The sequence below is a fragment of the Centruroides sculpturatus genome, unplaced genomic scaffold (genome assembly GCF_000671375.1).
Source record: "Centruroides sculpturatus isolate CEXI.00-Female unplaced genomic scaffold, Cexi_2.0 scaffold882, whole genome shotgun sequence".
In the NCBI taxonomy this organism is placed as follows: Eukaryota; Metazoa; Arthropoda; class Arachnida; order Scorpiones; family Buthidae; genus Centruroides; species Centruroides sculpturatus.
The window spans coordinates 246,411-273,454 of NW_019385168.1; the positions used below are offsets into that span (position 1 = coordinate 246,411).

Sequence of the window (27,044 nt, forward strand, 5' to 3'; positions counted from 1 at the left end):
GAGGATGTCAGAACAACGGTCTTAGAATGGCATCCAAACCCGGTTGAGGCTTGGGGATTTCTACAATTGCAATGCTATTAATTACTTACGAAAAATCCTGAAGAAGAGAGAAAAGCAATCGACATTAGACAGATTCTTTAACCCTTTCAAATGGAAAAAAACATGACTAATAAAAATGCAAGACTGTGTGTGTATGTATTTTTATTATTACATATAAATAAACATAGTAAGAAAGTATATAATTTTTTATTTTTGGGGGGTCTCCAGAATGGATTAATCAAATTTCCATAAAAATCTATGGTAAATCAATAGTTGGTTAATGAACAATTTGGATAGCGAATACAGTCTTGGAATGTATTTTTTTTTTTAGACAAATAGGTAGTATTTTTTTTAAGTAGGCAAATAGACATAGAATAAGTAGACATAGAATGAATAGACAAGTAGAAAACACATACAGTAAACACAATAATGTGTTTACTGTGTGTTTCTATTTGTCAGAAAAATGCCTGCTAATATTAGACTATGTAATGTACTGTACAAGTGAGACTCCAAAAGAAATGCACTAAATTTTGTTTAAAAATGCTTTTAATGTTACAGCTGTATGCAGATCCTTGCAACTTTCAGGTACAGTACATTGTCTTATTTTTCCATATAGTTTCCATTATTCTGATAAACTATTCTTTACCTTGAAACTCTCTTGTATCTCTGCATGTTAGAACTCAGGACCACATTCTTGAACCACATTTTCACTGTTGCTGTATCTGAAGTGAAAATATGGCTCAAGAATGCAAATAAGTACAAGTAACTCATTATCAGGGAAGTTGATTCCTCATGAAGGCATCCTTCGATCTACAAAGAGATGGACTAGGTCAGGACTATATGGTGGTTGTGATAATATGATTTTTCTGATGCTTTCCATAGTTTGTGAAGGATATTGTTTGTCATTTGCCTATGGGGAGAAATATGACATAGATATTGAAGCTTTATGCTAGCCTATGGGAAATGATCAAAAAAACAAAACAATTGATGCCATTTACTTTGTTTTTTTTGCACCCAATATCTGTTAGGCATGTGCAATGCTGGTTTTTGCTCCTAAATTTAGACATGCTGAATTATGTCAGGGAGCATGAATGTTATCACTTTGACCCCATTGTATCTTGAAAATGAAGTCATAAACCTCCATTTTTTATTACATTTTTTGATTTATCATTCCAATTAATGGAAAATGGCAAAGTTTTATCAAAATCAACCCATCAAATCTACAGAGTGAACTCAATTCTATAAACTATAAAGATGATGTGCTAGTGATCTTGGGACATTGTGCAACAAACTTGTAATGTTGTTTTGTCATGTGATTGTGTTACAACTTTGTATCTTGAAAACCAAGTCACGGACCTCCATTTTTATTACATTTTTGAATTCCTCATTGCAATTAATGGAAAGTGACAAAGTTTAATAAAAATTAATCAATAAAATTTTGAGAATGAATGCAATTCTGTAAGCCACATAGTTAGAGCACTAGCAAAGCTACATAGTGGCTTTGCTAGTGTTCTACCTCAGTTAGCTATAATCTATAGTGAAAAAAGTACAAATAACTACCTATATTTATTTTACATGCCATATAGGTAATCAATAATCACTCTGCTTTGATTGATTTTCTTGAATTAAGTTAAAAGTCAATTTAAGCAATTACATATATGTACAGTGCACTTTTGCTAATCTGAACTAATTGTATATAGTTGTCCAGATTAGCAGTGTCAAGTATAAAAAAAAGAAAGTCAGAAACGACTATAGACAAAGTACAAATATTTAAAAACTTTATACTACATTTCATGCATGTATTTATGTTCAAATGAGTAATATGTATTAATTTTACAAATCAAGTTATTTTTAAAAAATAACCTATAGATAATTTTTGTTTTTTGTTGGAATAAAGCAGAATGAACAGAAATAGTTTGGATTAGTGAGAGTGCACTGTATACACATATTTTGAGTGAATATATAGATGATTTTAATTCATTTTTAAAAATTGTAGAAATACTTATATGATGATTTAATGACATGATATTGTAATACTTTGGAATAACATAAGCAGATTTAAATTATAAAATTGCTTGAATTAAGACATTATAAATAAAACTGTACTGTACAAAATCTTTCACAGTTTGTTTGTTTGTATGTAATGATTAATGTAGAATTATTAATAAATTACCAATAAATATAAGAATAATTATTCATTAGATTATTGATAAATTGCAACTTTAATGATTTTTATGAATGACATTAAGTTGTTATTAATTACAGTCTACTGACAGTAAATTAATGTGATTTGAAAAATCCTTAATGAAACATTAAGGATTTTTCAAATTTTACTATTTTTTAATTTAATTTAATTTGATTAATAAAATATACGAATCTAATAATTTTTTACAGTGAACATATGGATTAAGACACAAAGTTTGGACACGCTTGAGATATTTGTATTACTATTATTTTACTCATTTGCTACAATTGAATAAATATGAAATACATGGAAGAAAATAAAATTGAAGTCTGAATTCAGTTAAATGGAGCATGATTAAATTAGTTTTTTCAGAATAATAATAATAATATTGTTGGATGAATTTTAAAAAAAAATTATAGATAATAATAAGCTATGTTTTCAAGTTTATATAACCAAAGAAATTGCATATAATTTATTGGATGTATTTAATGTTTTTTCTTTTTTAATATGCATATGATTATTTCTATATAAAAAAGAAATCTATTATGGTTTGTATAATAACACATGAGGACAATTAACAAAAGGCACAAATAAGAGGATATAAATTTATTTTTAATGGATTTTTTATGAACATATTGAAGATAACAATTTGAAATATTAGAGTTTCCTATGGTAACAAATTAGTACAAAATATAGGATTGAAAAGTTCTTTTAGGAATACCAGTAAATTAAGTGCCACAATGCAGTTCAAGGGTTGACTAATTAAAATTAAAAAGAAAAGTTACAAAAATGATGTAAAATAGTTCAAATATTTTTCTCTGTATAAATAAGAAAAAGTTTTGTATTATTTTAAATTGATTTTTTTAATAAATTAATAATATGAGTTACTGTAATTTTTAATTTAGTAATGCTTATGCTAATATTTGCCACTGAAAAATGGTTATTTTTAATTAATACAATATAATTATATATAATTACAAACTTAAATCTGTTTTTATTCAGTCAACAAATACATATAAAAGTTTTATCTTAAATGAGTTATTCCATTTTCTCAGTAATTTGTTCTGATTTTTATACTTTTAGTATGTTGACCTTTAAATAAACTATTTTTTAAACATTAATTGCATTCAGAGAATAGTAGTGTGACTTCAAATTATATCAGACCAAAAAAATGTCTTAAAAATGAAACATTTCAGGCAACTTCAAAATAGTAATTACTTAGAATAAAAAAGATTACAAAATTGTTTGATTTTTATTAAATAGTTTTAAATCTGTCACAAGTAAACTGACCTTATTTATAAACTTTTTCTGTTGTCTAACATTAAAATAGAAAAAATATTAATTAGTTTTAGTAAAACCCAAAAACTCTTACTTGTTGGCCTCTAATAAATCAGAATTTGGGTTTTATTATAAAGTTAGAGTTTATTTCCTAATTGTTTTACATTTTTTAGTATAAAAAATTTGTTGCTATATGACAATAATTTTTATATCAGTCAATTATATCTGTATAATATATTTATTTTGTGTTATTTTTTTAAGTTTACAGACGAACAGAAAGAAAGAATGGAAAAGAACAAAAGAATTGCTATGCAACGTAGACTACTTTCGGAAAATATTGGTAATGAAGGCAGTAGTCAAACAAACATGGAATCTGTTACAAATGAAATAGAGAAAAACAATTATAGCTTAACAAATAATGATGATGATTTAAGTGAAAAATCTATAATGACACATTTAAATGATTCAAATCTTGACACATTAATATCTAATAATAAAACTGTTGAAAAAGAGCATCCTGAAGAAAATCCTCAATGTTTTATTGGAAAAAACAGCAATAATAAATTAAACATGAACTCTCTGAATTCAGATAAAGTATTATCTATTGAAGAACCCAAATATATTGATGATTTGGAAAATAATGATTATTCAAAGAAAGAACTTGATTGTTATGCAATACAAAATGATGATAAATTAAATACATCATCAAAGAAGAAATTGAATTCTGCGGTTATTGATGAAGAACCTATTGATATTGATTCAGATGATAGTGATTGTCTAAGAATCGCTTGTGATGAAGATAGTTATAATTAACAATTATTAATGAACTGAAAAATGATTATTGTGCTTATTAAATGTTTTTTAATTATTATTTTTCTGAAAGTATTTTTACTTTTCAAGTTAGAATATTTAAGGTTGGCTTGGAATTCTGACTTTTTGAAGCTTCAATATTTAGTTTTGGCTAGTTTGTATTTTTCAGAGTTATTATAACTAATTATTGATACAGAAATTGTATATAAATTACTGTAAGCATGCATAGTTATAAAATTAAATAAATATTTTAGATATGTATCAAAACTTGAAAGGTGTCTTTCATATACAACAATTAATGTGCTGTTAACAAAACTTTTTAATTAATATAATATTCACTTTCAATCATTAGCTAATGTTTTTTTAACATTAAATTAATACACACAAAAACTAACAAAATTAGTAATTGAAATACTAAATTTTTATTTTAAACTGTTTACTATTATAAAAGCAAGCTTCTTTTTAACTCTTTAAATCAATTTGTTTAAAAAAATGAATTTAAACACACAGCAATGATACAAAATACTCATTTATTAAAGAATTTCTTAAAAGATATCACACAAATTTTAAATTTCACATATGGAATATATATAAATGTAGTATGCAGTTTGCATGTTAATTATTTTAAAATAAATAAATAATTATCATTTGTAACTTATATTTAATTTAATTTAATTTGTAGTAATTTACACAGAAGTTTCCAACTTTCAGCCTTTTTAATATGATTAAATAGTTTATTTTTAATACTTAACTCATGTACAATTATCATTATGATAAAAAGAAAGATTTTAAATTTCAATCATTGACAGCTGAATAAAAAAAATATTGATTATCTGAAATAATCTTTATTATGAACACTTTTATCATATTCCAATGATGATATTAAAATATTTAAGTATAATCTTTGAACTTATAACAAATAAATTTCTTGTACAGTATCTATGGTATAGTATTTTCTATCCAATGAATATTGAAAATAATTAAAATCATTTAATATAGAAAAAAATTCTTTAGCACTTATATCTTTTGATTAATCTCTTTTAACTTACATAGGAAACAATAAAATTAATGAAAATATTTAAAAAGTATTAGTATTTTAAAATCAGTAAGTGAATTATTTATATCAATAAAACAGTATCAAAGAACTTTAATAGCTATATTAATTTATTAGCAGGATTTTTGTTTTATGGAAAATTTTTCAAATGATTTCCATAAAACAGATTCTTACATCAATATAAATTTATACAAAAATTTTTATACTGTTATATGCAATAAATTATTTTTCTATAGTATATAAATTGATCAAATAAAACAATAATAATACAAAAGATATTATATACTTATATATACATATACATTTTCGTTAAGTACATTTGATTCAATAAAATGTCTAACAAGTAAGTGATCTGTTACAAGTGTAGTGTTTACTGTACGGAGTAAATGTGATTGATCATGACTGATTTTTAGTCTGATTGATCAAGTCTGATCAGACTTGCACTATAAAAGGGATAATGATTGTAAAAAAATATTACAGTAGATAATTCAGTAACAAATTAATTAATGTAGTAATCTTTTTTATTTTAAATTTCAATATAATTTTTATTTTATGATAAATTTGTGCATAAAATTATTTCCTAATTTTTAAATTAAGTACATTTATTTGATTAGTAATGTGTTTTCTGTTATAACCTTTTTTATTAATTTTTCTTTCACAGTATGCTTTCTGTATGTAAAAATATACATTAAAACACATAGGCAATTCACAGCTGTGTTTGTTTGTTTGTTTATGTGTTTGTATATATACAGTTCATAAATATATTTTGTAAAAAATAGTAAACAATTTTATAAAGATTTATCTCTGGCATTACACAATTTATCTCAGCTGATTGAATAAGCATTTTGAAAAAATATAAAAAAAAAAAAAAAAGAATTTAGTTTGACTAATTTGGAAAGTAATTTGTATTATAGTAAAAATTTAAAAAAATAATAATTTATTTATTTATTGTGCATAAATTGAATGCTAAGGTAATATTTTGGTATAAAATGTGAAGTTTGAATTTTATTTAAAGTTATTTCCCTTCGAATATGGTGGATTAGTTTGCCGGTTTCCATGACAACGTTATCTAATTTTACACCACAACATATAAATTTTATACAAGAAAAATAATTTTAAATTATTTACAATAAAAATAAAAATAAACTTATTAGAAAAGAAAAAAAAATGAAAGACCGGAATCGTTATAATTTAACTTTATAGAGGGCGATACTTGTCTCCTATTAAAATCGGGAAATGTTTAGCAGACGACCATAATGGAGATGGAGACGAGTTGCCGTGGTTGTTATGTGGTTTGTTCGGTCGAACATCAGAAAAACTGTTTGGATTTGTGATAATGTGATGCGACAATGATAATCGGTAAACGATGCACGAATTTAAACGCACACCTTTCCGGCTGCATTACGATGTTTTCGAAGAAATTGGAAGGTGAGATGAAAAATGGAGTCTTTCTTATCTGTCAACTCTTCGTCTTTGTGTTGTGCTCAAATTTCAAATTATTGATTTTATTTCAAAATATATCCTAATCACTAATTATAAAGTAGATACTAATGTGTTATTTTATAATTACTTACCAATTATTTCTTATTTAACCTATAATCAATGTGCTTATAGATGCTGTCTTTGATTTATGTGTAAATTAAGAATTTAAAGATTTATTAAAATAATATATAAGTTATCATTATTTATTTTCTTTTAGGAATTTATCACATCATTAATTTTTTCTACAGACTTATTATTTTACATGTGTTTTCATATGAATACACACACACAACACATATACAATACATGAACACAACACAGTTAATTGTATATCAATATTTTGTAAGTAATTACCATCTTTTTAGAGATAAGCACGATTTCATAAATTTTTTTCATTACAAAACATGTTTAATTTATAACATACATTATTATACATTTAAAATGTTTTTTATGTGGGAAAGATTCGCCAAACCATGTTTATGTGTAAAAGATGGTAAATACGTACAAGATATTGATATATCATTAACTGTTTTTGTAATTGTTAATTTTATAAAAGGAAAAACTTTTAAAGAAATTATATTTTTTATACGTAAAATAAAGATGTAAGAGTTTCGTTGTGATCTGTAGCATTTCAAATTGTCACTGCGTGTTGATTATATCTACGGTTTCGTTTCACATTTTTGCTGAATATGAATATGAAAATATGAATAATTAAATCTTTATTGCAATAGTAAGTGATCTAATTATCAGTATGAAGTAAAATGAATATTAATTATTATTTTTGAATTAAATTATTTATTTATAATGATTTGAAATTTGTTTCTATAAAAATGAATATCAGATATAAAATATACATATGATTTTGCCATTGTTCTTTTTAGTTCATATGTTAAAAATTTTTAAAAGTGTAAAAATATAAAGTAATATTCAAGAGATTTTTGTTTATTTATGCAGTTTTAAAATTTATTTTATTTCTTTGATACTTATTAAATTCTTTTTATGTATTTTAAAACAAACTGTAAAACATGAGCATACAAAATTTTGGGATATTTTAAATTTGATGTCAATGAATGTCCTGAAAATTATTGGAAAAATATAATTATCAAAATGCAAAGACAAGACTCCTCAAAATATTTATTTATCTTAAAAAATGAAATCAATAAAAATAGATTTATTTCAGTTAAATTTTAATCAGTTTGTTTTGATCAGCTATATCAGTTGAAGTTGAATTTTTTTTGTCCTGTTTTTAAACTCTTCTGATAAAACCTGTTTCAAAATTGTTTATTTTAAAATTTAAAAATTTCTTTAATCAAACATTTTTATCATTTCTATAATTTATCTATATTCTTCTCATTCTTAGATATTTTTAGAAGTTGTGAAATATATAAAGTAATATATATATATATTACTTTCACAATTTTTCAAATAGATAATGATTTCCTCACAATGTTACTAATGTTACAATAATTTTTAAAATTAATGTATAACACTTACATAATTGGAAAATGGATATATATTTATATCATTCACATGAGTGCACATGTGATAGATGTAATTTTGCATTTACGATACAACCCAAAGACCAAATTATATTCCAAATATAAATCATGTTTAGCTAGATTTTTCAAGTAATATTTATATAAAATAGTTGTATCTACTACTTGTAGGCAAATTACAATAATATAGTTAACAAATTACTAGCTAGCAAATACTATAATTAGAGATTATAAAATCTGATTGAATTTTGGTTTATATTCTATGAATAGTAAGTGCATTATATAACATGATTATGGAAGAATACCTAGAGTCAGTCCATTTGTAGAAGCTATAATAATGGTGAAATGTTTGTTTCAATTTATATGAATGTATTTATCTAAATTTCTACTTATTGTCTTATATTTAAATACTCAATTTGTGGGATAGTTTTCGTTTGATTAATTAAAGTAACATAATTTTACAAAATATGATTGTATGGATACTAAACAAAAGATACCTTTAGTATTTTTTTTTTTTTTGTTTTTGTTATGTTAGTAGAATGAGTAAAGATGTTAGAAAAAGTCTAAGTGAAAAAATGATAAAGTGATCTGTTTATGAAATTTGCTGAATTGTTTTCTATAATATGATTATCTTTAAAATTGAAAATTGATATTGGAAAAATTTCATAAGAAATTGATAAAGCAGAATGATTGAAAAAAATGGTAAAATAGTAATTAAGAATTAATTTGTCCTCTACCTATTCATATATACAGGATGATACCTCCTACTAATCAAAATTACAAACTTTGAATGATATTTGTCTCTATTGAACACACATTTAATTACAGAATTAGCACACATTTATAACATAATTATTACTGTATCAATTATTAAATATATAATCATTGATAGTTGAAATTTTATGAATAAAATTGACTTTTTTTATTGTATTTAGAATTTACTTGTACTGATGATGATGTAACCAGCTAATAACATATTAAATTGGATAGGTAAATAAGACTATAATTAGTGGAAATTCTGACATTAAAAGGACATGATAAAACATTGTTTTAAAAATGAATGCATGAAGATTTATTATTTGAACACTTTTGTGCAACTCTATCATAAAGTGTGTGTTTTTCATTTCACGAATAATCTGTAATACATCAAATTTTACAATAGATGACTGATGCGAAAAAGAATTTCTTTTAGTCATGCAGAAACAATAATGGAAATTTTGTTTTTAAGAAAATTTTATTATGATTTGGTTCTAGGTCTTATTATAAACATTTTTAGGTGCTGAAGCTGAAAATATATTTTCTTTATTATATCTCATTATTTTTATTTATTCATTGTCTAAAAATTCATTTTTAACTAATGCTCCTTATCAATATTTATTAGTAAATTAAAGCACATTTACTTAAGTTTTCTAAAATTTATTTTATGTAAAATGTTATTTTAAATGAAAAATGACATTTCTTTTTCAAATTCACATTTTAGAATTTTATAAATTCAGTGTATATATTATATAAAAATATGAATTCTATTCTTGATTAAATAAATTTGTTATAATTATTTTTCAAATTAATTATGTATTTAAAAATCTCCAATATTTGTTGTTACAAAAGATAAAATGCAGTCGTATCTCTAGATGTCAGAACTTTTGGAATGAGAATATTTAAAAAAAAAATTTTGAAAATATGTTGTTCAAAAGAATAATGTTTAATTGTTTTATTAGTTTAAAAGATTTTTTCATATTATACAAAGAAGAAATAACATTATTTTTAATATTTTTATTTAATAATTTATGATAACAAAAAATGAGTTTAGCCTACATTTTTAAAATTAATCTTATTTAAATAATTTCAGTCTTATTCCTGTATAGAATCCAAATTTCAAATTAAATTAATCAAAAATCATTTCAATTTTTTTGTAATGTGGAAACTACACTAGTTGCAATTTATTACAAATTCAATTTATGATATGAATTAAAACATTTATAAATTTAATTAATTTATAAAAGACAACTTTTAATTTTATATAACAAATATATGCTCCATTAGAATATTTAACTGCAGAATTTGATTCAAGCACTTTTGAATTTGCATTCATTTTCAGGAACGCTTAAGAGAATTTTGAACATTGTTATTCAAAGCTTCTGAAAGCTTGTATGGGGCCTGGGCATAGAGTGGAAACCCCTTTGGCAATTTGTTTTTTGTTTTTCAAATAAATGAAATATGTAGAATGTTTCTTTATTAATAAAAAGCAATCTTAAAGATTTTTTTTGTATTAGTAAAAAAAAAATGTTTATAGGGGTAAGAATTGCAATGAGTGTCTCTTTTCTCCAGGCCTAGGGAAAATCTTCAGTTTGCCGTCTTGATAGCCCTGCTTCTATATTAATGTGTTATAAAAAGCTAAGGTTTTGTTTTATATAAGCTAACTAACTGAGAAATTAAATATTAATTTAAACTAAATTATTAAATTTTTGAATTGAGAAATTTTTGAATGCATTAAAAAATCATTTAATTTTTAGTTTATTTAAATAAGTTATATCTAATTTAAAAGTCAGAACAACTATTTGGTTAGCGGCATCATTAGTTACAGTAGATATCAGATACCTAATATAGGAATCCTTTATTTTTTTGGATTTTTTTTCATTGTAATTTATCTTAAGATAAACTTCAAGTTAGCTCTAATTGAGAATAATACTGAAAATAAAAAGTGCTTCATTTAGATAAATATTTCTATTCCTATAAATAAGCTCAGGGTATAAAATGAAATGAGTATTGAATATATATTAATGTTTGAGTAGATTATATTTTATAAAAAAAAAAGGACAATTTGTTGTCATTGATTGAAATCTGCCTTCTATTCAAAATTTTAATTTAAAAGTTTATAGTAGTAATAAAAAAATTTAAAAATTATTAATGAAATTAAATATATGCATAAATTGTTTTAATTGCTCTTCTCGGAAGAATAATTAAATAATACTGAATATTACTTTGAAATTAAAAAATATTGTTTCTTTTACCAAATATTGCTTGCTTTAACTACTATGACTGCTGTATCATTAAATATTGTAAATTGTTTTCAACATAATAATTAATATCTATGGCATTACAAACAGTTATTTAAATTGAGACAAAGAAACCAATACTGATTAATTTTCTTTTCCTTTCCTTTCACTGTATAAAAAATAGAGATTTTGTCTTTAATTCTCTATTAATTTGCTTTTTCTTTTTGACATTTTCATTACTTAGTTCTGTAACAAATTTATAATATAATTGCTCTGAGCTAAACAGAAGAGATGAGTAATCAGGCAATTTCAGTATAGGGCAGGAAAAAATCTTGATAAAATATAAGTTATTCTTATTAGTGCAGAATCATCAATGATGACAGTTTTTGAATATTATCCAAATATTTTATTTGAGTCTTTTTAATTAAACTCTTATTACATACAGTTTTAAAAAAGTTGGTAATTAATTTTTTATATCATTGGTTACTTGAGGACTTATAATTTTGCTCTTTATGGATTATTAATAGAATAACGCAATCTTAATTTTAAAGAATTAAAAGATATTTACTTTTTTTTCAGTAACATATCATACAAGGAGCAATTGTTGACATAGGTTTATTGATGGAGGAGATGCATTTCAGGTCTTAATGACCCCTGTTCGGTTCTTATAATAGTTGATTATTGGTTACAAATTGACATTACAGAAAATATTGGGTAATTGACTGGATAGAATCTGCTTACAAGGGTTGCTGTAGATGGGTAGAAAATACGAGGTGGGTGGTGTTTAAAATACCAAAAGAGTAAACTAAATATTTAATGCTGCATAAGGTAGAGGCAGGCAGAGTGAACGAAAGGATGATCCAAACTCTGTCCACCTGTACCTATTTAGTTTAGCTATTCCCACAATGATAGCAACTGGTTTTTGAGAAATGGGACCCAACATGTCTAGTTTAGACTGCCTATGAAAAACTAATGAGGTTTCTTATCCAGATTTGATCCAGGACTTCAGAACAGCAAGCTGATGTCTTTATAGTCTTGGCCATCTGGCTGACAAATAATGTGCTAAAATAGCATTACCAATATAATATAACAAGATAAGGAGAAAAAACCAAATCATATAACTGTTATAAAGTATACTTAAAATTGTCATTCTTTGGTGCTATTTCCAAATGATTTGAAATAGTTTTCTCTTTGCAGTTAACAAGAGTTTAGTAGTATGTATTCATTCCTACTGAAAAATAGTACTGCTTTGAGTATATAGGTATATGAGTGCATTGTCTTTGAATGTATAGAAATAAACAAAAAACTTTCTTATATTATTGTAAGACTTATTATTTAATAAAAAAATAATATAACTTATACCATGTTTAAGAGCATATAAGGCACAACGTTAGTCCAAAAAAAAATTTGCTTGCATTTTATATGTGAAGTTGTAATTTTCCATAGACAAATTAATTTCCCAAATGGCCTTCAGTAGGCAATAGGCAACATCTACTTAGCCTAATTCATGAATAAAAAATTTTATGGTTTAATTAAATTTATTAGTATTTTATTTTACTATAACTAATCAGTTTTTGCATGTATTTATGCTGAATATTTTACTGGTAAATTTTAACAGTAAATTATTCTTTTAAAGCCCCTTTTTTCCCAATAAATAAAATTAGTTTTTAAACTAGAATGTAGTAAAAAATGTTTGGGATTGAGTGCCAATGGTGCAGAATGGCTTAAATACACTAAATGCTTTTTATCTAAGTATTTGTGCTGAAATGGATGTAAAATATGATGTAAATAATCTTGTAATTCTTACTCTTGAATGACAAAATTCCAATTAGTTTTAAGTCATAAATTTTTGTTGTTGTTATTTTTTTAAATGAAGAAAACACATACTATTTTCTATATATAAAATACTTAAAATTGTCACAAATCTTTTTCCATCACAAAAAAAATAAATAGTGGGAATTGATGAATTGTTATGAAATTTTCATTGTGAATAAGGTGGCACCATGGGGTGAGTAAGAAAAGCAAGCTGGGTGAGTTTGAGCTGCCTATAGTAGTTGAGGGGAGAAATAGAAACAATGGCACTGGGAATTAGTGAATTGTCACAAAAATTTTGAAAAAATGGGTGAAGTGAGTGTGGACAAAGCCTCCTAATAAAATATAAAATGTTAAAACGCAAATATTTTTTAATGTTTAAAAAATAAAACAACAAAAATTTTCTTATATATATATATAACATCTTAGACTATTATTTTATTGAATACATGAAGGTGGATTATTTACATATGCAAAAATAACTTATAAGTTTTGTAAAATATAAATTTTTATCAGTAAAAATGAAAGATAATAAAGGATGGAAAAAGAAGAAATAACATTGGTAAAATTAAGTATAAGACTAAACAATAGAAAATATTTATATATTAATTTATTTTTAAGATTATGTTTTACATTTAGAATAAATCAAGCATGCTATAAATATATAAACTAATTGTGAATTTTTAAGATTTTGTTAATGTATTTTTTATACTTTATTTATAATATATAATCATTTTCCTTATATTTGTATCCATATTTATTTATTTCATGGAAGATGATTTGTTGGTATTATTGAATATTTAGTGATGAAAGCTCTGAAGGGTGGACTTGATTCTTCCATTGACTGATTTTTCCATACTTCAAAGCAGAATAACTATTTTAATATTCCTTTTCTCTTGGATTTTTCTACTTTTGGAATTGGATTTTTTCACTAAGTTTTATTATTATGCTCATATATATATTTATTGATAAAAAAAATCCAATTCCAAAAGTAGAAAAATCTAAGAGAAAAGGAATATTAAAATAGTTACTCTGCTTAGAAGTACAGTATTTTGGGAAAAATCAGTCAATATATATTTAATAAGGTTATTTTAGTATTAAATAAATAGAAACATTTGTTTAAATTGTTGTAATACAGAAGTAAGCATTATGAATATCTTTAAATGGAATAAAATTGTTATTCTTTAAATTATTAGCATTAAAAAATTCAGAATCATAACTAAGTACTATTAAATAATAAATCTAAGCATTACTTTAAGCATTATTTCAAAGCTTCCTATTATTTTGTAAGCATCCATTACTTAGTAAAAAATTAATTTTCAAATCTTGAAGGAAACTGAAAAAATTATCATTTGATATCACAGGACATCAACAGGTTTAATATATGCTAACTAAAGTTGTTTTGCACAGCAATTACACAAAGGCTTTAAGATTTAAAAAACATTCTAAATCAATTTTTTAAGAAGACAGTTTATAGCACCAAATTAAATGTAACCTTAATGTATTGTTTTATTGAAAATTTAAAAAATGTTCTATAATAGGGTTTGGCAACCTTGCAACCCTTGANTATCCAATATCAGGATACTAGAAATTCAGTTAACGAATATCTTTAAATGGAATAAAATTGTTATTCTTTAAATTATTAGCATTAAAAAATTCAGAATCATAACTAAGTACTATTAAATAATAAATCTAAGCATTACTTTAAGCATTATTTCAAAGCTTCCTATTATTTTGTAAGCATCCATTACTTAGTAAAAAATTAATTTTCAAATCTTGAAGGAAACTGAAAAAATTATCATTTGATATCACAGGACATCAACAGGTTTAATATATGCTAACTAAAGTTGTTTTGCACAGCAATTACACAAAGGCTTTAAGATTTAAAAAACATTCTAAATCAATTTTTTAAGAAGACAGTTTATAGCACCAAATTAAATGTAACCTTAATGTATTGTTTTATTGAAAATTTAAAAAATGTTCTATAATAGGGTTTGGCAACCTTGCAACCCTTGAATATTGTTTATGTATTGTGTAGCTCCTAACCATTAGTTATTTTTATTCTTCTTGTGGCTTGTGGAAATGTTTTTAAGTTAATTTTATAAATATAATTATATAGGTCTTTATAAAATTTCTGTTAGAAAAATGCATATTAAAAATGTTTTTTGATAAATACCTATTCATTTTGTTTGGTAACGTGATTTTGACGTACAGTTGTATCAGATATTAATTTGTTGTGTGTTGGTTCTGCAGCATGGCATGGTATCAGAAAATTCTAAGAATTCTCTTTATTAGAATATATTCCTTTTATAATTCAAATAAGTATCTGAAATCCACTTTTTCAAAATAAAACTGCAATTTAGTCCTTGAATCTAAAATGATTTCTAACCTGTTCTATAGCAAAATATATTAGAATACTTTATTTAATAATGTTTAATTCAAAAGTTTTTGTACCAGTTTTTGTGTGTGCGCCTTTAAATGTAAAATATGATTTCCATTAACAAAACTTTTAATTTAGAGAATCTTTTGCATCATGGGTACCATAAAATAATTTAAATACTGTATTAGTTTAAATATAGTTTTATATAATGTTTGGAATAAATAAAAATGTCTGTATGACTTACTCTTCAAATAAAAAAAATATATATATTTGTAGGATCTACTTAATATTCTGGAAAATAAATACAAATATGATTACAATATATAATAGAAAATTTATTAAATAATTGTATTAATAATAATTGTCTTTATAATATAGTATTTATAATACACATGTATTGTACCTCTAATAAGTTGGGTTAAGTTCCAGATCATTGCTGTAAAATGAATGTTACTTTAAAGCAAAACATAGTCATTTTTCACTTGCCAGTACACTTAAAGCCTGAAAACAGATTTACACTTAATTTATTATATATGCAATAGTACTAGGCTTAATTAATTAAGAAAATGATGCAAAATAAGAAACAATTATATTAAGATGAAGATAAGCACCAAAAATAATAAACATGGATTGACAATTGAAAAGAAAAGCATCTTATTAGCAAAGTGTTTTAAAGTTACATTCGTATAAAAATTACTATATTAAAAAAGATTTAAACCATACTGATTGGGAATATGTCATTGATGCAGTATTCAGTCAATATTACAGTTTAAATTTTTGATCATGTGCAATACAAAAAATATATAGATTTTAGCATGCAGTTTGCTCAATAGTTGATATTAACCCGAACATAATGAATGTACAAATGATTATCATTTCAACTGTTTGGTGTAAAATTCTTATGAATAAAGAATAATTCAAACATTTTTGTAAAATAAAATCATATCATAATGCTGTGAATATTAATAAACTCAACAATTTTTCAAAAACTGGAGTATGCCTTCTCCCTATGGAAATATAATAATGAAATTTTTGTTCATTTTATCATTTACTATTACTTACTATCTTTAAATATTCATTTATTTTGCTTAAGTGAAATTTTATTTAGATAAAGATATAAATATATTGGAGTTTTTTTATTAACCAGGATATATTTTTGAGCTGATAAATTAAATATTAAAATAAAAATACTTGAAAAGTAGTTGTGTAAAAAATATTTAGGAAGATTTTTAATTCAGTTTATTAGTTAAAAGGAATGTTTGTTTTCTTTTTGTTTTGAAAATATACATATAAATAAATTTTAATGTATATTTGAAGTATTTGAATGATGTACATTGTAAAATTATCTAGCTATGTAAAGTTAACTTGAGTAATAAGAAATTTTTCAATCTATTGATTCATTTATATTTAGTCAAAATTTCATATTAAAAGCAGAACAGGCTTTACACATGAATAATTTTTATAAAGATAACCTTCCTGGAATCAAAGCCAGTTATTCAAGTGAATTTCATGCACTTTCTTATCAGTTTTTTTTTTCCTATGATTTTATGGTAGAATAATTTAAATAATAAAAATATTTCTGTACTTTTGAAATTCTTAGTAATGTAGGGTAATATCACAAATTATGTAATATTTTTTCTCAAGGTTACTTTAGATAAAAACCTCTTTTTTTCCTCTCTCTCCTCTTGCTACACTTTTTCAACTATAACTATATTGTAGATTATTGAATAAATTTATGTATAAACTGTATAAAATATAAAATTCTCAAATAAAATGTTGTAAAAATAGATCTTAAATTATATAGTAATAATATACATTAGCTTTCATGAATAAAATCGTGTTTTTCTAAAAACGTCATGTGATAAACTATAGTGTTTATGGAAAATAACATATTGATATTTAGAAGTTATATTATTATAAAATAAGATAAGATTTCTGAATATTCTTATTACAATTATTTTTATAAAATAATGGGGTAAGTAGATATTAATTTTAGTATGTATAAAATATATTTAATCAGAAAATTTACTTTTTGTATTCAAACATTAAATTAAATACAGAAATGTCATACTTTATTTATTTATTTTTAATTTAGAATTGATCAAATTGAAGTAGATGGTTAGTGTGATTTCATACTTTTTGACTTTAATTTTTAAATATAAATGTACTGCTCTTTAAAAATTTTTTGTATGTAATTCTAATTAAATATGCTATGTTTAATCTTTAGAAAAAGATTAAACATAGAAGTAGAAGTAAACTGTAGAAAATCTATGCTTTATTTTATGAGAAATGCTTTCTTTAGTTTGTATTATTGTCCATTGAGAAATCTTAACTCTTGATATTTCAATAATGAATTGAATTTAAAGTATTTCAGGAAATTTAAAATATCCCAAAGTAAAAGAAGTGTAAAACACACTACTACTATATATCAACAGTTGATTTAATATAAAAACTAATGTTTCTGCATTAAATTTAGTACTTGAATTGTTCTAACACAAAATGACTTCCAACAACTTAACACTTCGTTGAGTAATAATAATCCACGGAAACCTTTTTGTACAAGTGTTATGTTCTTAACTGGAGTAGTTAAGAACATAACACTTGTACAGAAAGGTTTTCGTGAATTATTATTACTTGAATTGTTCCTTGGAACTTGACAATAATCTCTAAAAGTGAATAGAAAACATTTGTTTTTAGATTAAATTAACTGCTGATTAAAAAAAAAGGCAGTTTGTTTTGTTGATATATCATCCAGTTTGTGTTTATACATAAAGTAAGGGAGGTACAATACATATTATTGGAAGCAATATTCATTTAGGATCAGAATTCAAAACTGAATCAGGTTGTTTATCATCATTTGGTACAAAACAAAAATGAAAAANTTTTTTTTTTCCTATGATTTTATGGTAGAATAATTTAAATAATAAAAATATTTCTGTACTTTTGAAATTCTTAGTAATGTAGGGTAATATCACAAATTATGTAATATTTTTTCTCAAGGTTACTTTAGATAAAAACCTCTTTTTTTCCTCTCTCTCCTCTTGCTACACTTTTTCAACTATAACTATATTGTAGATTATTGAATAAATTTATGTATAAACTGTATAAAATATAAAATTCTCAAATAAAATGTTGTAAAAATAGATCTTAAATTATATAGTAATAATATACATTAGCTTTCATGAATAAAATCGTGTTTTTCTAAAAACGTCATGTGATAAACTATAGTGTTTATGGAAAATAACATATTGATATTTAGAAGTTATATTATTATAAAATAAGATAAGATTTCTGAATATTCTTATTACAATTATTTTTATAAAATAATGGGGTAAGTAGATATTAATTTTAGTATGTATAAAATATATTTAATCAGAAAATTTACTTTTTGTATTCAAACATTAAATTAAATACAGAAATGTCATACTTTATTTATTTATTTTTAATTTAGAATTGATCAAATTGAAGTAGATGGTTAGTGTGATTTCATACTTTTTGACTTTAATTTTTAAATATAAATGTACTGCTCTTTAAAAATTTTTTGTATGTAATTCTAATTAAATATGCTATGTTTAATCTTTAGAAAAAGATTAAACATAGAAGTAGAAGTAAACTGTAGAAAATCTATGCTTTATTTTATGAGAAATGCTTTCTTTAGTTTGTATTATTGTCCATTGAGAAATCTTAACTCTTGATATTTCAATAATGAATTGAATTTAAAGTATTTCAGGAAATTTAAAATATCCCAAAGTAAAAGAAGTGTAAAACACACTACTACTATATATCAACAGTTGATTTAATATAAAAACTAATGTTTCTGCATTAAATTTAGTACTTGAATTGTTCTAACACAAAATGACTTCCAACAACTTAACACTTCGTTGAGTAATAATAATCCACGGAAACCTTTTTGTACAAGTGTTATGTTCTTAACTGGAGTAGTTAAGAACATAACACTTGTACAGAAAGGTTTTCATGAATTATTATTACTTGAATTGTTCCTTGGAACTTGACAATAATCTCTAAAGTGAATAGAAAACATTTGTTTTTAGATTAAATTAACTGCTGATTAAAAAAAAAGGCAGTTTGTTTTGTTGATATATCATCCAGTTTGTGTTTATACATAAAGTAAGGGAGGTACAATACATATTATTGGAAGCAATATTCATTTAGGATCAGAATTCAAAACTGAATCAGGTTGTTTATCATCATTTGGTACAAAACAAAAATGAAAAAATTTTCAGTTTTTGAGCTTTTCAGATGTTTGAATTCTTGATCTATATGATTATAAATAGTAATAATAGTGATTACAATATATAATAGAAAATTTATTAAATAATTGTATTAATAATAATTGTCTTTATAATATAGTATTTATAATACACATGTATTGTACCTCTAATAAGTTGGGTTAAGTTCCAGATCATTGCTGTAAAATGAATGTTACTTTAAAGCAAAACATAGTCATTTTTCACTTGCCAGTACACTTAAAGCCTGAAAACAGATTTACACTTAATTTATTATATATGCAATAGTACTAGGCTTAATTAATTAAGAAAATGATGCAAAATAAGAAACAATTATATTAAGATGAAGATAAGCACCAAAAATAATAAACATGGATTGACAATTGAAAAGAAAAGCATCTTATTAGCAAAGTGTTTTAAAGTTACATTCGTATAAAAATTACTATATTAAAAAAGATTTAAACCATACTGATTGGGAATATGTCATTGATGCAGTATTCAGTCAATATTNATAAATAGTAATAATAGTAATATTAATATATAATGTCGAAAAAAATACAAAATAAAGGTATAAGTTTAACTACATACAGTACTTTTTTGAAGCAAAGATGCATTCATATAATTACATATAAACCAAATCCAACATATCATAATAAACAAATGATACTACTGGATTTTAATCAGGCTGTAAATATAGTTAATTAATTATAAAGATATTGATCTGGAGTTAGACTCAAATTGCAGCTCTTATTTAATGAAGATGTGTTACCAATTATACTATTCAGACCTCCATATGATCTTTGTTTCAGACTAATTAATTTAGAAGATATAACATAATACAATTATATTATTGCAGCAAGTGACTATATGTTTAGGATAAGCAGGAATTAGTCGTACTCTGCATTGATCTTTTTTTCCAGAATATTTTATTTATTTCTAATTATTAAATTTAATACAAACTGGCAGCTTAAAAACTTATTACAAAATTGAACTAAAACATAACTTTATAATTAATTAGCCAAATTATAGCCTGATTAAAATTTGGCAACATCATTTGTTTATTATTGGATGCATTCATATATCTCTTCTTTTCAAAAAAGCAATTTAGTTAAATTCAGATACACAAAACTAGGAATATGTTAATAAGCACTGCACATCTAACCAATATCCAGCAAGAAATTTTAAGAAAGCAAACATTTTCATCTGTGTTTTCGTGTCTGAATGTTAGCCTGTTAAACATGGATGAAAATGTTTGCTTTCTTGTAATATCTTACTGGATATTGGTTACATGTATAGTGTTTATTAATTTAATTAAATGTAAGTTATGTATTAGAAACTTTTTTATAGAAAAAAATTAGTTAGGTATAATGAAAAAATCTCTTAATAAACTAATAATAATGTCAAAAAATGAAAAATTGGTCAAGAACAAGATATATGCACTATTATGATATTCATTTTACTTGTACAAGTAAAAGCAGAATAACACAAAGAAAGTATATAATATTACATTAAAAACTGAATATGATTTAAAATAGTTCAGTTAAATGTAAAGTTGACTTATCTCCTTATTAATTGGTTTTTGAAATTTAGTTAAATAATTTCTTATATATTTAATGACAATTAAAATAAATTGTAAAAATATGGCAGTAAAAAATAGATCTAGTTATGCATATTGATGCCATTATGAACACTATAGAAATGGATAGTATGTTCTACATTTGTCCTGAACTAAATATAAACATAGATATTCATTACTGAAAATAAATTATTAGAAATAGAACAAGATGTACAATTCTACATATTTAATTTACTGTATCTAGTTTTATAATTATAAACTTTATTTATCAAATTTTCTTTATTAATTTTTCAAATAAATTACTAGTCTCATTTTTAATGTAATAGCAAAATTTTAGATTACAAAAAATAAACTATCATGTAGTTATTAACAGAGCTTTATAAATTCACTTATTTGTTTTCCATGGGTAACCATTCACTGGAAATTGAAAATTCACATATCACCTATCTCATTCTAAAAGCATTCAAAATATATTGTTTATTTTCTTCATATAAGAATTCTAGTGACATACAATTTAAACTCATGTAAAGGAAAAAATGTATCTATATAATTGTGTAAGTATAGTAAGAATTAAAGAATGTATTATTTTTGTTTGTCATCATAACATTTAAAATAGTTTTTTTAAAGATATCAGCTATGAAAATATTCTAAAATAGAATGATGATAATTTTTATTTGCCTTAATATCTTCACAGCTAGTATATTTGTGTTTCTGATTTTGAAACCCTGGTTAGACGTATTGAATATTAACTAGAACAACATTCTTAATTTCACAAGTATATTAGTGACTTCCATTATAATGATATGAACAAATAAAAATTAAATATGATTATAAATTCCTGTATTCTTTACATTTAATTCAAATATAATACAGGAATTGCATGTGTACTAGAACTGAAAAGAAGAAAAATATGCCAAATTTTGAATATATTAAATTCCATCTCCTGATATATTTGTCACAGAGAAAATATGTAAGGCAATTAAAATTTTTAGTTTAATAGACTTTACATATTTTGTCCATGACTAACCTCATATTTTTATTTATTTTTATATTTTTAGTTTTAGATGAGAAATATTTTTCTTAGTATCACTTATTACTTAACTTGCCATATTACAAATTTTAGATGTATCCAGGAGAAAATTTCTATAATCTCAATTAGAATTATAAAAATCATTTGCTGATTTAAAAAAAAATGTTGAAGGACAAAAGTATCTTTAAAACAAACTGAATTATAGAAAGGACAAGAGAAGTCTATTCTTCTTGACATTACCACTGCAAACTGTGTAGAGTTTGCAGTGAAGCAAGTAATTATTAAAAATATATAATTATTACAAGAAATTGATTTCATTTATTGATATAAATAGCATTGCTCATTGTTTCCTCTCAGTAAAGATGAAAATTGAGATGTCTTTTTCTGAGTTATTTTATATACAATAAATTTAATCAATAAACTGCCTAAAGAAGGCCTTGAAAAATATACATTCCTATGATATTGACATTAAATTTTACTGTAATTTTTAATTTTTGGCAACTTCCCAAAATGTTAAAATTCTGGTTTTTTTTAAAAATTTGTTCTTTATTATAATTGATCTAAAAGTGAGATTTGGAAAATTTTATCCTGTTATTTTCCAAAGACATCTAGCTAGCTGCTATTCAAATTTAAATGGAAAAAAATCTATATTATATAACTAAAAAGATGAACTTAATGAGAATGAAATAAATTCATAGAATATAAATAACTAGCACATTTACATTAAATTTTGTTTCCATCATTTATAATAGAAGTAATATGCAGGTGTTTTATTAACAATGATTTCCATATATTACATAAACTGTCTGCTTAGTATATGTACTACAGTATAGTACAGTAGGCCTATATGTGTGTAATGCATCTGATGTTGATTGTTAAATATTATAGAAAGATGATGGGTGTATAGAAATATTTTAAAAGGTGTTAATAAAATATATTTTATTGATTTTAATAATTTACTTAATAGTCTGGATTAATAATTTTTTAAATTTGTAGCAAAGACTATACTAACTGTTTACATCCTCTATTTTTATATTGTTCTGTTGCAACTTAAGTTTAATTCTTATTTCTATAGCTTATGATTCTATTTAAACTTTTGTTTCCTATATGGAAGACGGTAGACATTGTTATTTATATTTCATGATTACATTTTTCCTAACTTTTCTAATTGGTTTTTAATTACTGATTTCTATGCTTTAATCATATAAAATATTTACTTCCTTTTTAAAAAAGAATTGCTTTTAAAATTTGAGTTGAAAAGATGTTTCATCAATTGCTGCAAAGTTAACATGACCTTTAGGAAAATTTTTAAAATTTATATTTTACAAAATCTTTTGAATGATGTATTTTTGTGTTATATGTATAAATACACATATAACTATAAAATATGTTTAACTGTTAAATTTCTAAGTATATCAAACATCCCGAAGCCCAATAAATATATAGAAACATAACCAAACAATTGTCTTAAATAATCAGGCTATAAATCAATCATTAAATAACAGATTTATAGCCTGATTATTTAAGGCAATCATTTGGTTATGTTTTTATGTTAACTTTTTTTGATATCTGATAAACATTTATTTAAATATTGTTTATATATATGTACTACAATACTTAGATAGACATTACTTTTCTGAACTATTTTTGTCCTGAACTAAATATAAACATAGATATTCATTACTGAAAATAAATTATTAGAAATAGAACAAGATGTACAATTCTACATATTTAATTTACTGTTCTATTTTCCTACAATTGTTTATGGCTCTCTGATTGAGATTGTAGATATGATAGACACTCTGATAAAAAGTTGTTCATATATTTAGTTAGTTATTAAATCTATTTAAAAATTAGTGTTAAAACAATTTGACAGTGTATGTATTTTAAGTTTTGAAAGTAGTATTTTTATAATTTAAAAATTAAACAAAATTTTCATTTCTAGATACAATATGAGACAGTCATTCAAATGCTCAGAGAGAAAGTTAGATAATTATAGGAATCGGAAATTGCTTATTTGTTTTTAGAATTGCAACAGTCACAAGGAATTGTGTTTTATTTTTATACCAAAGCATCATTTTTTGATATACTATTATATTTATATGTTTAAAGCAAAACAGACTATGAAATAAATTTTGCATGTTAACTTGCTTAACAATAATTAAAATTACAAATTTACCAATTTCTTTTACATTAATCTATTTTATTCTTTCTTTTGATTATGTTTGTTTATTCTGTAAATACAGAAAAATATTCTACACTTAGCACCAGGGTGAAATCTACACTACACAATCCAGAACCTGTAACCAGTGCACTACATGTATACACTGTATATTGCTGTCGACAAACGTTTTCGAGCAATCTCTTTGCTCTTCTTCAGGTCGAATGGAATTCCCTCCGTCTGTCCATTCCATCCAGGGAATTCCACTCAACCTGAAGAAGAACAAAGAGATTGCTCAAAAACATTTGTTAACAGCGATATACAGTGTATACATGTAGTGCACTGGTTACAGGTTCTGGATTGTGTAGTGTTGTTTATTATGATTTAAATGTTTGATAATGTATATATAATAATATAAAAGACTACTATGACAAATTGCTATTAATGTAGCATCTACAATTAAATACAGTAGACCTCTGATTATCTGAGGTTTCACATTTTCTGAAGCAAATCTAAGTGAATACACTATACTCATCATGATGAGAGATTGCATGTGGTCAGTACTAACTGTGCCTATTTTAGGGGAAATAGGGTGACAGGATGGGATAGTTCTGTGGTAATTTTGATACATGTGCAAATACTTATTCAGTATGAGCTTTGTCAGTTATAATACATTATAATTCCTTGAAAAGGGCATTTGCGTAAACAAAATAAACCTTCTGTTGCCTGGATGATAATTAGGAAGTAGAGGAGGACCAAAGGGGTGATCTATAGATTTAATAGTCAGTCAGGGGCACTTGCCCTCTCCTGGGATTGAATGAAAAATTCCACAAGTTATAATTATAAAAGTGATTGAGATATGTACCTTACACCTTTAACCCTGGGACACTTTGTCTGTCTTTTTGTCTTGATGCAATAATGTATTCTATAATCTACTTGTAAAAACCCCTGAAAAATGAAATAAAAATGTATTGATGTAATTGTCTTCAAGATCACTGCAAAAACAACCAACCCTGTTGGGTCAGTTGTTTTTGCACATGTGAAAACCTAACAACTGGGGTCCAATCTGGAACTGATCAGATTACACTTGCGTGTGGACATGAGATTCGGAGATGTCTTTTGTTTGGGTCAGTTAGATGGGCAGGACGTGACTGGTGTCCAGTCCAAACCATTAAACCAATTCTTTGTTAGATATTAAACAGCAATTTTTATGATTAGAGATCTTTACATGCTAAGATCCTAACAGTCCCTCACCTGGAAAATTTTCTATAAATGCCCATGATCAATTGTAGACTTTTTGCTTCAATGGAGACTGTTTTTAGAGCTTTGGGATTCAAGATTAGAGTTCCAAGCAAGATTAATGAAGGTCTGAATAGATATTTAAAAAACCAGTATAAAAAAATTTTAATGTGGAGAGTACTACCATATCTCCCCTAAAATAAGCACAGTTAGTATTGATCAAGTGCAATCTTTAATTGTACCGAATATATTTTTCTTGTACTGTAATTCATAAAAGAGAAGTTTAAAACCATAACTGTCTTACAAAATGGTTTGTTTCTTTTACCTTTTATTATTTAACTTTAATGTGAGACAAATCATTCATATTTAAAACCTAACTACAAAAACATTCATTTTAATTCTTAGGGCATTTAATTCTATGTATAAATGACATCCATACTGAAAGGGAGGGAGAAGGTTAAATTTTATACAGTTTATGTATTTTATTATTCATAAAGTGATAAAGGTTTCGAGGGGCTTGAGTTTTGTTGGATGTCTGAAGAGGGGAGGGGTTACAGAAACTTGGACAAACTGGGACAATCTGGGGAGAGGGAGTAAAAATTTCAAGAAAAATGCAGACATAATTTATGACCAGCCTCTTAAAGCTATTGTACCCATATTAGCTATACAATAAATGGGTAAAAATTATTATTGTTATTAAATTTACTAAGGTATATCACTTTTACACTTCGTTTTATATCATAAATCTTTTACATTCATAATTTTGAATAAAACAATTATTAAATGTAGCTGTTTATTTTATCCAAGTTTATAGTTATCTGAGATAGCATTGATCCATATTTCCTCAGATAACTGAGGTTCTACTGTAATAATAAATTATTTTTGTACATACATGTATATGAACAATATGTTAATTATTAAACAAATTATGATATACTGTATTAATTAAGATTTTACAGAGTGATTGATTTTTGGTTTTATAATTTGATTTGAATATACAGTATCTGTATTTTCCATGTGAGAAGGTCTGGATGCTATAGCTAACTGGCTATTTTAATAAAAGATTGAACCTATGTGAAGAACAAACCAACAACACGTATAATAAAGCAAAAAAAAAAAAAGGCTATCAGAACCATTTGTAAAAATATTTATTTTGCATTTTTCAGCCCTGTAAAATTTTTAAATTTCAGTTTGGGAAAGCTTAAATTTTTACGTTTTTAAATTTACAACAGAAGTTAAATACATTAGTCAAGACTAAT

The 27,044-nt window shown here is 24.1% G+C and overlaps 2 protein-coding genes across 3 annotated transcripts in view; both read left to right on the forward strand.

Moving 5' to 3' along the window:
* LOC111635691 (TIMELESS-interacting protein-like) overlaps positions 1-4,568 on the forward strand; it is a 37,794-nt gene extending 33,226 nt beyond the window's left edge. For both annotated transcript variants that reach the window (XM_023380730.1, XM_023380729.1), the window contains exon 6: positions 3,764-4,568. In XM_023380730.1, coding sequence (XP_023236498.1) covers positions 3,764-4,315 — 552 coding nt within the window. In that variant the 3' untranslated portion in view covers positions 4,316-4,568. The remainder of the gene's footprint in view (positions 1-3,763) is intronic.
* A 1,747-nt stretch (positions 4,569-6,315) lies between these two features.
* The window catches only part of LOC111635690 (death-associated protein kinase 2-like), a 100,401-nt gene continuing 79,672 nt past the window's right edge, over positions 6,316-27,044 (forward strand). Inside the window, exon 1 of the mRNA XM_023380728.1 lies at positions 6,316-6,794. Within this exon, the coding sequence (XP_023236496.1) occupies positions 6,733-6,794 (62 nt within the window). The 5' untranslated portion in view covers positions 6,316-6,732. The remainder of the gene's footprint in view (positions 6,795-27,044) is intronic.